Source organism: Callorhinchus milii, unplaced genomic scaffold (assembly GCF_018977255.1).
Source record: "Callorhinchus milii isolate IMCB2004 unplaced genomic scaffold, IMCB_Cmil_1.0 Scaffold12, whole genome shotgun sequence".
NCBI classification, from domain to species: Eukaryota; Metazoa; Chordata; class Chondrichthyes; order Chimaeriformes; family Callorhinchidae; genus Callorhinchus; species Callorhinchus milii.
The window spans coordinates 17,862,125-17,876,136 of record NW_024704753.1 but is presented as its reverse complement, the minus strand read 5'-3'; the positions used below and the strand labels follow the sequence as shown (position 1 = coordinate 17,876,136).

The 14,012-nt window shown below is 43.4% G+C and overlaps 1 protein-coding gene across 1 annotated transcript in view; it reads left to right on the top strand.

Moving 5' to 3' along the window:
- Positions 1-11,261, top strand: part of sema3h (sema domain, immunoglobulin domain (Ig), short basic domain, secreted, (semaphorin) 3H) — a 52,674-nt gene extending 41,413 nt beyond the window's left edge. The window contains exons 12-18 of the mRNA XM_007890469.2: positions 1,433-1,652; positions 2,813-2,901; positions 4,869-4,910; positions 5,895-6,052; positions 6,647-6,708; positions 8,634-8,770; positions 9,278-11,261. Coding sequence (XP_007888660.1) covers positions 1,433-1,652; positions 2,813-2,901; positions 4,869-4,910; positions 5,895-6,052; positions 6,647-6,708; positions 8,634-8,770; positions 9,278-9,763 — 1,194 coding nt within the window. The 3' untranslated portion in view covers positions 9,764-11,261. The remainder of the gene's footprint in view (positions 1-1,432; positions 1,653-2,812; positions 2,902-4,868; positions 4,911-5,894; positions 6,053-6,646; positions 6,709-8,633; positions 8,771-9,277) is intronic.
- The last annotated feature ends 2,751 nt before the right edge of the window (positions 11,262-14,012 follow it).

Below are 14,012 nucleotides of genomic sequence, written 5' to 3'. Positions count from 1 at the left end.
TCTTGGATTTATAACTGTAATTCAATATTACAATGGGTAGGGCGCAGCTGTGGCTTAGGGAGTATTTCGGTTCTGGAGCATAGTAAGGGAATGAGGAATAAATGGAACGAGATGAGGGCATTCAGTGCATCAAGCCTACTCCTTGTCTCCCATCATTTGTCTCTCTTCACGTTGCATGACAGGGTTCAGTGTAAATCATTCTGTCCATAAAAAAAAATTCCCCTCCGAGTCGAATCTACAGACTCAGCTTCCTCGCATCCACCTGGTTTTCCTAACCGGTCATTGAAGTTAATTATCCTGCTCATTCTTTCCACGCTCCCAGATAGTAGAGGGAAGCAATCCAGATTTGCAGCCTTTTCTCTGAAACTGCTCACCAGCCCCCATACGTTCAGGCCATTTATTGTTGATATCATCCAAATCTTATTTCGCGTTATCTTCTGCACAATTTGCACTGCACGCACAACACTTTATTGCTATTTGGTTTAATGACTTTTCTGGCTGCTGTCTGCAAAACCACTTCCTCCACTTGTGATCTCAGCAGATTGTATCCGACTGTTTGTCTCTCTTCACATCGGGAGTCATCATTTGTTTCTCTTATCTTGTCTTGTGTCTCAATACTTATCGTCTTCACCTCTTCCCCATAGGAACCCCACACTGCGTACTGATCAGACGATTCCATGGGTGTGGTTGGCCTTCTGTAGACACATTAGCTGTTGCAGCTGCAAACAGTTTTGAGCCCTTTCTTTGTGTTCTTTTTTTGTGCGTGCGTCTTTGAGCAATAGTTAAAACTGCTCAACCTGTTTGCGTTCGGAATAAACACAATCTGGGACTCATTTCCCCATTTGTGTGGTGTAGAGACATATTGTATTTGAACGGTGAAGTCTTTCCTTATTCTCTTAAGTTTCTCATTTTTTTACCCAATTCTCCCCTCCGTACTTCTAAGTATGTTTTTTAAAATCATTTGCACTGTTCAACCGCTTTAACCGTCAGCTCGCTCTTCTTCCTCGTTTACTAAAAAAAAAACTTTTATATTTTAATTTCATTTTATCCCAGGCTTTACTGTTTGAAGAAGACCTGTAACGTTCAGTGTTACTTACCACTTTATCCGGGTATTTTCTGCATTACGTCCGAGAGCTCAGATAGCAACCCTTTGAAGCGCTTTGAGACGTCTCGAAGACTTGATAAGCCGCTATATCAAATGCAAGGCTTATCGTTATTATTATAATAATAATATCAATAGTAATAATCCTTGCATTTGATATAACGCCTTATCACGTCATTGAGACGTCTCAAAGCGCTTCACAGGATATATTGCACAGTGGATTGACTGTGTGTTTTTGTGGGCGAAACGCGGCAGCCAGTTGGGCACAGCGGCAAAAGGCATTTGCGGACAGAAGGTGTGACGTAGACCATGTGTGGTTCTCTCCTCCAGTGTCCAAGCAGCACCTACGGGAATTACAGGTCCACACGGCAATACCCAGACGAGGCAATTTTCTTTATTCGCACGCACCCCCTGATGCACCACTCCGTCTACCCCATCAATCAGCAGCCGGTGCTGGTAAGAGTCGGCGTGGACTACAAGTTCACCCGGATCGTCGTGGATCGAGCTGAGGCAGTGGACGGACAATATGACGTGATGTTCGTAGGAACAGGTAGGCAATATGTGCGACAATCAGCTTCGGTTAATGGGGAGCTACAGATTCAAAAAGGAATACATTGCTGTGGGTGGCTGAGTGTGGCAATCGGCGGAGAATATAACCACACCTCGGATTCTGTTGTTACGTAACGGTCAGGATTATCACGAAATGTGTGCTTGGCTCAGTGGCAGCGCTCTCGCCTCTTGAGTCAGAAGATTGTGGGTTCAAGTCCAACATCGGGACTTGGCGTCATGTTGTCTCAGCTGACACTCCATTGCAGCGCTGGGGGGGGCGGTGGGGGATTGCACTGTCGGAGGTGCCGTCCTTCGGATGAGAAGTTAAACCGAGCTCCTGTCTGACAGTTCAGGTGGACGTTCAAGATACCCGGGGCTATTTGAAAAGCGAATAGAGTTTTTCTCTCCTGGTGTCCTAGCCAATAAATCCACCCCCCCCACCCCCCACTCCACCCCCTCAAATAACATCGGTCACTCACTCCATGGCTGTTTGTGGGGCATTGCTGCGGACAAACCGGGTGTGGGTTTCGCCCATAAAAATACACAGTCTCTCCACTTTACAGCGCATCCTGTAAAGCGCTTTGAGACGACTCAACTCGAAGGCCTTGTGAATCAAATGCGAAGATTATTATTATTAAACTATCCAGAATAGTTTATAAACGTTCGCATTTTATTGCTGTGTTTGGCTGTCTTTATCACTTGATGCCACTGGAGAAACTGGAAGCATTCCAGCGAGGTCCGATGTCAGGAATTGGGTGCAACAACAAAATCATTTCGTGTTGGTCTGAATATTTTATCTCAGGACCTGGGGTATTGCTGACCCCTTCAGGTAATAAGACCTGAAAGATTCCAGCATTATTTTCTTGTCGTTCTTTGGGGGAAAACATCAACCGTTTAGAATCTATTTTTGCTGTCTTCAATTGCACCTCACTAGAAAGTGCCACTTCAGTCTTGGCTACTCAGCGAGAATAGTTTAATCATTGCGAAGAGGGATTGTGTGCTTGCTTTGGGCAATGATCAAAGCGCACGGAGTAGAAGGTCTTGTTGATGTTACTAGACTAGAATGTCTGCTCTTCGCTCACTGATTACAGAGGCAATGAAAACATGAAGATCCCGCTTTAGAAAACAACAGCCGATAATCCTGTTATTATTTCCGTGCAGACACTGGGGTGGTCCTGAAATCTATCTATGTTTCTAAACCGAACCAACAAGTGGAACAGATTATTCTCGAAGAGCTGGAAATATTCCAGGTATGTGGTAATTTCTTAAATTATATGACAAAATATTTCTCTAAATGTAGAGATGACATCTGTAGCTCTTGTTCCATCTGAAGCAATAGTGGCCAACCTGTTTGGTCGGCTAACCAAATACATCTTTTCTTCATTGAATACTTCTTGATTTACGGCCGCACCAGGAATATTGCCACTCAGTAGCTACTGGAAACAAAATATTGATTTAACCCAGACGTTTGCCCACAAAATATGCAGTCAACTCACTTTAAGGTGTATTCTGTGTAACGCTTTGCGACGTCTCGAAGACGTGATAAGGCGCTGTATCAAATGCAAGGATTATTGTTGTTATTTATTATTGTTTATTATCATACCTAGACTAGTGTAAATGTTTGTCGGGCCACATCTTGACAACCCATAGGTTGGTCACCACTGATCTAACGGCATATTTTTCTCAAGATGTCAAGTTCCTTCCTATTAACTCCTATTGAAAATTACACGGATTGAGGGGGGAATGTTAATGGCAGTATTGTATTATCGACCATATTAAAGTACCAGACCCTGGTAAGAGCTAACGGAATACTACCCTCAACTAGCCAGGTTCTGAGGCGAGAATGTAATTTAAGATTCATGGCGTTGAATAATAAGCTAGTTTCAAAGAAGCTGTTTTTGCACAAAGTCCAAAGAATTCCTGGTCCGTGTGTGTTGCCAATAAGTACAGGTTTCTGCATTTATCAGGGCTCAGTAGAGGACTGATGAGTGAGAGCGCATTTGTTGTGGATTTTAGCCACCAGTCTATTTTGGCATCAGATAAATCGGAAATCCAAACTGGACCCTGCTGTGCTAAATCCCTACATGAATGCACAGATTTGAATTTCAATATTGCCAGTAGATTAGATGCGGGGTGTGTTTTTATTAAAATCCTTTTTTTGTTGTTTCAATGCAGTTTCGTTGCAGTTTCGCCTGTGCGTGTGTGCGCGTGTGTGATCTTTCTCCAGACTTTGCATCAACAGTTCTGATTCAAGAATATTACATTTCCTAAAACTGGCTAAAGCCAGACATTCTCAGACAATGGGATTCTTCCAATAATCCTACTTGTCGTTTAATTAAATTGTTTAAATTACAGGATTACCAGGGCTGTGTTGGTAATACTCAAGCTATTGTATGATCCCGGGCTAAAATTACACAGTGCGTGTTGAGTTACCTATTCTCAGATGGAACAGTGAGAAGTGTGTTACTGTTGGCCTCGGTCAACACACAAGAGAAAAAAAGATCAAAATAATTGTGTGTGTATGTGGGTGGGTGTGGGATGAAGGAATCTGGGAGAGGGGGGAATTAAAAATATAATGCAAAACCATTTTGGGGTTCAGAACCATTGTTGCAATACTTGGAGCAAATATTTCTGATGGGCAGTTTAGAGCTATCTGCTCCGCCACAAGCCGAAAACTACCCTAAAGTTGGCACTAACGCAGCTGTCTCCTGCCAATTGTTTTGAGATGTTTTGGGTCAGACTTGTTCTTAAAACAACGACTTTCATTTCTATACCGCCCTTCTCGCAGGCTAGTGTCCCAGAGCGCTTGATAGTGGCGGAGTTTGACATTGTACCATTAACGTTCTGGCAGATAAAAATGCACACATCACTGTCCACACACCTTTGCTTCAATACAGTTTGTTAACCAGAATTTCAACCCCATCGTTAGGGCAGGACGGAGGGAGTTTTGATCTGTATTTAACATATGCTATATGACCCAGTTAGTCCTTGTTTTATTTCCCACTCACGTGATTAAACTTGGTGGAAGTAAAACTTGATTCATTGTACGGGAGGCAATGCTTAAAGATAAACTGTACATTTCTGCGCGCTGTATTCCATGTAATTTAGTGATCGTTCCTTTTTTTTCCGCCGTCGATAAAAAGCGAACGGAAAAATGTAAAATCATATTTTCCGTGACGTTTTGAAAATGTCCTTAATGCATTTATTTCCTTCTCAGGACAAATCCCCCATTACTTCAATGAACCTATCCAGAAAGCGGGTAAGACCACTTCCTTTATGTTTGATGCACCATTGACGATTCTTTCAAGAACAAATTAGATCGATTTCTGTTAGGAAATAATATCTCGGGATACAGTATGTAGTTTGAAACTCGACACGTGAGCGCAACTGCCAGGATGGCGGGAGGTGAACTGGATGGACCTTGGTCTTCTTCCGCCTAGCAAATTCTTATATCCTGATTCCTCTTTGATTGCACCTTTGGCCACTCTCCTACCCTCCACCCTCCCTGATCCCAACTCCCTGCTCGGGTCCAAATCCCTGACTGTCCAGCGCCTTGGGACATCCTCCCCACGTGAAAGGTGCCGTACAAATGTAATTTTGTATTGCATTGATGATTCTGTAATTACCGAAATAGGAAGTTATACATCCTGGAAAGTGGCACATACTGAAAAACAGATTTCACTGTTTGTGAGTTAAATAATGTTGGGCTTCTGTGAGTGAGGTCAGAGGGTGTTACTTTCTGACTCGCAGAATGAGACCCCCTCGAGGCTGGCCTGTGTCCACGGAACCATTCCCCAGCATCAGGCAGTGACATCAGGGAAACAGCTCAATTTTGAAGACAACAGTTCCTCAATTGTCCGTTGATCCCCAGACCCTTCACTTACACCAGGGTGGTCCAACACTATTGGCCTGCTGAGGGCCAGCTGCCCTATCTGAGAAACATAAGCAATATTTTTGTGTTTCCCTGCCAGAAACTTAACATTTACGGGTTATGGAGGGAGCGGGTGGGCCAACATAATTGGGGTGGGGCGAAGTAACCGCCTGGTGGTCCGGATGCGGCCCCTGGGCCGCCAGTTGGATCACCCATACTTTGAAGCAATAATTGACCCGATTGACCTGGAAGTGCGGTCAATCCGATGGATACTTCAGATATCCAGTACAACATGTTTGAGAGGCGGTGGGGACGGGGGGGGGGGGAGCTTCAATCACTGACAATGACCAGTCCCTTAACATTGTGTTCCAGCACTGGCTCTACCTTGGCTCTAAGAGTGGCTTGGCGCAGGTCTCGTTCTACCAGTGTGACCTGTACGGTAAAGGTTGCGCTGAGTGCTGCCTTGCCAGGGATCCCTACTGCACCTGGAATGGGAAGTCCTGCAGCAGATACGTGCAAACTACTCATAGGTAAGCCAATAATCAAAAATTAGAGCTAGGGCCATTTAGGAACAAAATCAGGAGGCAGTTCTTCACCCAAAGGACCGTGTGCAATCGGCTGCTGCGTTTCGTCAAAATACAGTCAATTCACTTTACGGTATATTCTGCGAAGCGCTTTGAGACATCTCGAAGACGTGATAAGGCGCTGTATCAAATGCCGGGATTATTATTATTACTACAGTGTAGTTGTATTTGTGAGCACTGCTCCTCTAATCTCTCCTCACTTGTACCTGTCAAGCTCCAACTAGCCGGTTTTCTACAAGTACCAAATTCCAGACTCTAATATGGTATATAAGTTGGCTGGATCACTTGATTAAACACAATAGTCCCTCCATCTAACTGCAGAAAAGACAACTCTTAAATAAATGATTAATAAACGTTCAAAAGTTCTGAAACCCTTGTCAAAAAAAAAAACCCAACGTAATAAGGTCATCTGCATAAGCCACCTGGACTTTGCTTCTGGATTCCTTTCAAATCAAACACAGCATGAAAGGGAATGCTTTGGATTGGGACTTCAATGGGCTGCTGTTGAACCTGACCCCTTACTGTTTTGTTTGCTTGCAGAAGACACGCTCGAGAGGTCAGTCGGAATGGAGACCCTTTGACCCAGTGCTTCGACCAGGGAGGTAAGTGTCACGTGACTGTTTCGTGAGACAAAATCATTGATCTCTCGGCAGAGAAAGAGAGAAGCCTTTCGAATTCTTTGAGGTTTATTTAGAATTCTTGGAAGCGTTATCAACAAATAATCGGGTAATTTTCCTACATTGCTTCCCTCCCTGAAGCCCCAGAAGACGAAATGAGCTCAGTTTTCAGGGCTTGCCCCGCTGCCAACATCAACATGCAGTCAATGTAAAAGGCAATTTAAAGGTGAAAGGGTCTGTGAAATATTTGGATAAAGACAGGACGATTCATTTAGGAAACGTTAGTTAACAAAAGGGAAACGGCACAAAGGACAAATGCAACTTTTTTGGGTGGTAAAAACTATCTGGGAGGCTTTTAAAAGAATTTAGTGCGTCCAATTATTTTTCTAATTTTCTAATTCCCCAGTCGCTTTATGCCTCTGTGGTCCTGGTTTCCCGGACTCCTTTTGCTCGGGTTTCGGTTCCACAGGTTGCCTTCCCCAGCAACCTCGTCAAATGTCCCCCATTCCTGTGTGAGCCTTGGTGGGGAGCGTCAATGGCAGAGTCTGTGTGCTTGCTCACTTGTAGCACTCTAGCTTCTAAGTCACCTTGAATATCCAGCGGTGTTGGAGGTGATATAATAATAATAATAATCCTTGCATTTGATATGGCGCCTTATTGTGTTTTCGAGACGTCTCAAAGCGCTTCACAGGATATACTGTAAAGTGAATTGACTGTATATTTTGTCGGCGAAACGCGGCAGCCGATTGCGCACAGCAGCGTCTGTCCCCACAAACAGTCGTGGGTTAAGTGACCGCGCGTTTTTTTTTAATTTTGATGGGATTATTAATCCCATAAAAACGATCCGCCAATCAACCATCAACCGGGTCCCCACTTACTGCTGGTAAACAGTGGAGTGTGTGCGGAGTAAGGAAACTTGCCCAGCGTTTCGCCCCCTGTCCTGCCCGGGAATCGAACCCGGGTCCTCTCGATTGCGAGGCGAGCGCTCTAACCACTGAGCTACAGGGCTCCACTCTGTGCAATGATCACATCAGACTACATAGTGAATCTGCTCATTGTGCAGCCAACTCTGCTGTCAACTTTTCACTTGTTATGTAACTAGAGTAACGGGACTGGCACGGGTGGAGTTAATACTTGGTCACAGGGAGTCTGAGCTAATCGAACCCCATTCCCAAGCAACAGTTGGAAAGCAGAGCATCTGATCCCTGTCTGTGCATTGACCCATACACTTTTAAGAAATGTTTATCCAAGGTAATGAAAACAATACATTTCGGAATCATAACCTCTCCATGATATCTGTTTCGGGTCAGGCTGGTGACCTCTGGATTCAAAGCTTGGGGTCAATGTTCCAGTCCGAGTGAAAGGTTTACGGTTTCAAGTTGGGTTGACTGGATCAGAATATTCCACTCGGAACCTCTTCCCACCATGACACAAGTTGCACACGTTCATCAATTGTTTCCATCGGCCACACGTTAGCGCCTTGGGACGTCCTCCTGACATGAAAGGCGCTGTACAAATGTAATTTGTTGTTTGTTGCCGTTGAATGTCTCGATTCACGGCAGAACTTAGTAATGTCAAAGGAGAGGCACTTTGCAAAATGCTACTCCCAAGTTACCCCTGAATTTCCAACCCAAAATTTGTGTTTGCTCGTGACGTACTCTTCAATAATCTTGCACTGGAACGTCAGCTGAGGTTGTGAGCCATTTCTGAGCCAAGAGTGTTGGCAATTGAAGTTTTTAGCGATGCATCGAATAATAATAATAATCCTCGCCTTTGATACAGCCCCTTAATCACGTCTTCGAGACGTCTCGAAGCGCCTCACGGAATATACTGTGAAGTGAATTGACTGCATATTTAGTGGGCGCCGGCCTCAGAATGAATCAACCCACTTTTCTGCACGTTTCCTGTAGGGGTCACGCATACAGGGGCCGAGGAGAAGGTGGTATTTGTCATCGAGGGAAACGCCACATATTTGGAATGCCTCCCCAAATCCCGGCATGTGACAGTTAGGTGGCTGTTAGAGTCGAATGACGGGAGGCTTCAGGAGGTAAGCAGGTCTTTTTTCAAAGATGCATTTCTTCAAAAATGGCTCGGTTTTCAACACTGACGTTGTACATATTTTACTCCTTCTGCTCCAGTTCATTAGAGAGAAGTGCAAAAAAAAAGGTGTTGCCACATGACTGCTGATTTACTAGGCACTGACTGCATCCATAACTCCTGAACGTTTCTTAACGAAACTCAGTGAGGATGATAATTCGTGTTGCTGGAACAGAGTTGAAGGGCGGAGGAACATAGATACATATACTGTCTGTCCTCCTAATTTACCTTTGGGGTTTCAGGAGAAACCTTTTGGTTAGGAGATCAAATGAACGAGTTAGGAGGGAGCTTATGTTGGGGAAGGTGGGGAGTTTATGATGGGATAATTGCATGTGGACAGTGAAAGGAGTGACCCGAGTCACCAGAATAGCCTTTTCTCTTGGAGGAGTAAGTTTTTTTTTAATATGTATAGAAAATATTTTACGCTCATACGGTTCAATGGAATCTTACCTTGCAGGTTACGTTGGGGGATCAGATTATTCCTATAGAACAAGGCTTGCTCATTCGGCAAATAGATCGTCGAGATGCCGGTGTGTACCACTGCGAAATCGAGGACCACGGTTTCCGTTGGACTTTGGTGAAAGTGCAACTACTTGTGGTCAGCGCTAATCAACTTGGGAACTTGTACGAAGGGGATATCCGGGCGGGTGGTCCCATTAAAGAACGTTCCCTTCCGAATGTCACCCGTGGCGTTCACCCCTGGTACAAAGACATAATGGCTCTCATCAACTACCCTTCCAAGATGGACTTCTACTGCGAGAGGGTGTGGCAGAGAGACTTAAAGAAGAAACGGAACAAACTGAGGCTCAACAAGAATCACCGCAATGCGGAGTCCAATGGGAGGAAGAGAATGTTAGGAGGAGGAGGAGGAGGAGGAGGAGGCAGGAGGAACAAGAACAAAGACCATTCCAAATACGTGCGATCTCCCCGCAGCATCCAGTAACAAAGCGGCACACGTCACTCCTGGAAAAAACACGTTCAGAAAAGAAAAGAAGCTCTTACAAGGCTCTCCCCAACGTCATTCTTTGCTGAAACTTTGATCTTCGATAAAAGACAAAGAAACTTTTATCGAGTGAGATCCGGAAGCCATTGCAAACAAAAAAAAGGCAATAAGTCTTGTAATTGCTAAGAGTAGGTACGTAGTTTATCTAAATGCCATCCCTCTTACACTTGAATTAATTTCCAGTTAGTCCATGTTTGAAACCCACCGGATTTTAAGACTCATTGGATGTTTTTATTGAAAATCATGCCTCGTTTTCTTATTAAGTCTTCAAGATCAATGTACTCGTAGATTGAAACAAAGCAATGACATGGGTATAGAAGAACTCTGGGCACTTAGCTGCGGTTGGGTTGGGAAAGTCACTATTTAAACGTTTCATGGTTTCATAGAATTTTATTGGATTGTAAGCCCAATGTAAAAAATACCAATTTCTCTATCAACGCTGTATTTATGGACCTCGCATTGTCATACTGTTATAGAACACATTCATCAGATTCAGCTGCTTACAACTAGCCAACTCCCAAAGCACCAACCCTAATTGTTTTATATGTTTCCTTGCAAGTTGTTTAATGTGCCCTAATTTTCGATGGATTCAGTGAAACTCATTTTTGAAAATACCACCAATTGATCTCCCGACCCTCCTGTTCATTTTCGGAAGAGGTCAATGGTTTCTGTTTTTTTTTTATTCATTCAGTGCTCTTTTGAAGTCAAAATAACTTCCACCCAAATCTATCATCAGGGGAGCAAAGACCCACAATGGCAGAACAAGTTTGTACAAGGAGAGAGGGAGGGGGGGGGGGCGGGGAGAAAAAAACCTGCATGACCACAAAACTAGATTTATCCTAGAAAACATTCGGTGAGAAAAGTGGCAAAATAGTCATCATTCACCAGCACGGACACCTTTGCCTTGATGAACACAACGCATGTCACCACAATGTTTTTTTAAAATATATTTGAAGGGGAAAATAATCTTTTGAGCCACACGTTCAGATGTGCGTGGTGTTTAGTTTAGTTAGTTTTTAACCGATCCTTCTTGGCGGGTAGAGGGGAGGGGAGGTAAGCAGTGTTTCTGTGAGGTTGAGCTGGTTCCAAGGTGACGTGCTTGACCACGGGATATCTGAGTTGAGTCAATCTTCTGCGGTATTCTGAGTAGCCCAGTTCCTGAGCCAGGAACTGTAGTCCAAGGTTCTGCTATTGACAGACCAGCCAGCTTGGCTCATAACCCAGACTCGGAGGAGCAGATTAGTCAATAACTGCAGTGGTTCTTTCCACTCAGCTTCTGTTCACCACACAAACCAAAGCCCTAATGGCTAAGGTGGTCTCCGCCCGCTGGAGTAGAGGAGGGAAACTTTCCAGACTATGTTCACAACAGCAAGCTGGTTTAACTCCAGCAATACTCCACAAAAATTATTGTTATTATTAACACCCCGACACACACTCTAGGGACTCCATATCTTGGCTTTTGCCAACTTGTGCCTAATACTTTCTGAAATTAGGTAAGCAGGACGCATCTCTCTGGGGGGGTGGGAGGGAGAGAGTGTGCACCATTCCAAACATAGGGAAATTTCCATTGATATGTGGAACTCTGTCTAGTTGAGTTTGGACACTCTTAAGCATAGTGATGGGTCAACCACCCAGCCTATCAAAATCAATAAGTAAATTATATTCGGTTTGAAGTGCTGCAAGGTCATTTTTTTTGCTTCACAACTGGTGATCTCCGGACAAGAGGAATCAGAGAGTGAGACCCACATCCAAATCCTAGTTGCTGTTCTTGCCGTAGAAATGCTGAGAGCAGTCGGTAATGTCGTGATTGTTGAATAGTGCGCTGTGGGATGTGTATTTTGTATATATTCGTATTGTTGACCTGTGGTGTTGTCTCCCAATCAATTAGAGAGAATGGCAGTATGACTCCACTACATGCCATTGCTATTGTGCTTCTCTAAGATTAAATGTAATCGTTGCTGGTCACAGACCGACCTTTCCAGAACCAACACAATGAGGAAACTGCCATTACAAGTAACCTGCATCCTTACCTTACCTTTAGACTGCAGAATGGGAACGCTGCACTTGAGTGCGTGTCTGAGGGTCGGATTGCAGTAAATTATGTCGGTGAAAGGGTCAGGCTTGACGTGGGAGGTTTCGAAAGGTACACCTGTCATCGCACCAAATATTGCCAGCACGTAATCTCAAAAGAGCACAAGCACTTGTGCATGGAAACAATAATTCATTATAATACAACGCAAGCAGTTTCGCTCGCAAAATATACGGTCAATTCACTTGGCGGCGTATTCTGTGAGACGTCTCGAAGATATGATAAGGCGCTATATCAAATGCAAGGATTTTTATTACACTGTAATTTACCGCAGCCTTCAGAAGATCTAACAATTTCTCATGAGCGAAAAAACAATACCAGAAAAAAAGGCGTACATTAATGCTCACTACCTTCCGTTTCACCCACGAAATGTACAAGTCAATCATTTTACAGTATGTTCTGCAAAGCGCTTTGAGACGTCTCACAGACGTGATAAAGTGCTGTATCAAATGCAAGGATTATTATTATTATATTATTTCCTTTGTGTCTTTCTTTTAAAAAAAGAAATGCACACAGATTTATTTCTAACAGTGGAGATTTTGATGGCTGAATAATCTCAGAGATTAAAAGCTCCATGTATGCCTGTGAGAATTTTTATTTTTTTTGTCCAATTTACAGCTTCTTTTGAATACCTGACAATTGTAACCAAGTTACAAACCCATTATATCAGAACTTAAAGGTTAGAGAGAAAGGTTAGCTTATTTTGCCTATCCGTTGAACATCTTCATATTATTCTACGACTTCATTTACTGAAGTGTAAATGCAAAGATATTTAACAGTTTAGTCAGACAATGATTTGCAATCAGTGACCCCAGATTCCACTTAGATTTTACCTATAAAAACATTTGGTCTTGAAATTTTAAGACCAAAGGGAAATTTGGAAAATTCTCAAATCCAAATTTATTTGATTGGAAAGCCAATCTCAACTCATGAAAACTGGCTTCCAAATTACTACTACTGCTAATAATAATAAAATTAAGATTGGATTCAAGAATCTCTGCACAATTCTGACCACGTTATATTATGTTTTATGGCAAAGTAATCTAACAGGCTAAGACTGGGTGGAATTTGGGTCCCCAGATTCCTCAATAAGGGAACCAAGTGAGGACTCCTTTTAACTGGATGTACATCATGTCACCTTGCAGGTACTCCACTACAAACATAATAATAATAATAATATTATTATCACAAGAGTAGATCACATCAGAGCAGTGTTACCATTACTCCATATGCCATACTTCCGTTTTCCTTATTGATGGAATCCCATTGGAAATTACCGTATTGATATTAGACCCTATTATGTGGACAGCATTTCTGTAAGATAATGTGAAAAGTGATGGGGCATGGGGATCTGAAGGCATAAAATGCTTTTGTATTATTTAATTTGATTTGTATTTTTTCTGTAAATTTGTTTTTTTTAACGTGGAAATGTATATATTTAGTTTGTGTACCGATTTGATTGAAACCTGTGTTTATTAATAAACAGCAAAGTGTCTTGCGTCCCAGCTTTGAAATAAAATGTTTGCATTCCTACCCCGACATGTTCTCCAAAGTGTCTGACACACGCGGAAACCCATCACCGTTGCTTAAGAGTATCCAAACCGAGCTGAGATTTCCAGGCATCCCACCTACACGTGGAAATCCCAGAGAGAGATTGTTGGAATGGAATGCGCTCTCTCTCTCTCTCTCTCTCTCTCTCTCTGCCTGGAGGGACGCCCCCCTGCTTACCTAATTCCAGAAAGTATTAGGCGCAGGTTGACGAGAGCCGAGGCTTGGGGGGAGCCCAGAGTGTGCGTTGGGGTAACTGCTGGAGTCTAACCAGCTAAAACCGCGCGTCCGAGAATATTGGCAATGTTTGTGCACTGAAACCAGTGCTGCTCTGATTAAGATCAGAAATTCAAGGTATGGGGATTGAACAGGGAACCTTTCTGTCTGTACAGCTGCGTGTGTTCGAGGACTTCAGCATTCAGGGCAGAAATCCAATGCTCCAACAGAAGATTTCAGTAAAGTGCACATTCCAGGAATTATCAGACCTTTGACTTTAAGGTGATGGTTCTCTTCGAGGAACACAAAGATAGAACGGTTCTGGGAAAGGGCTGA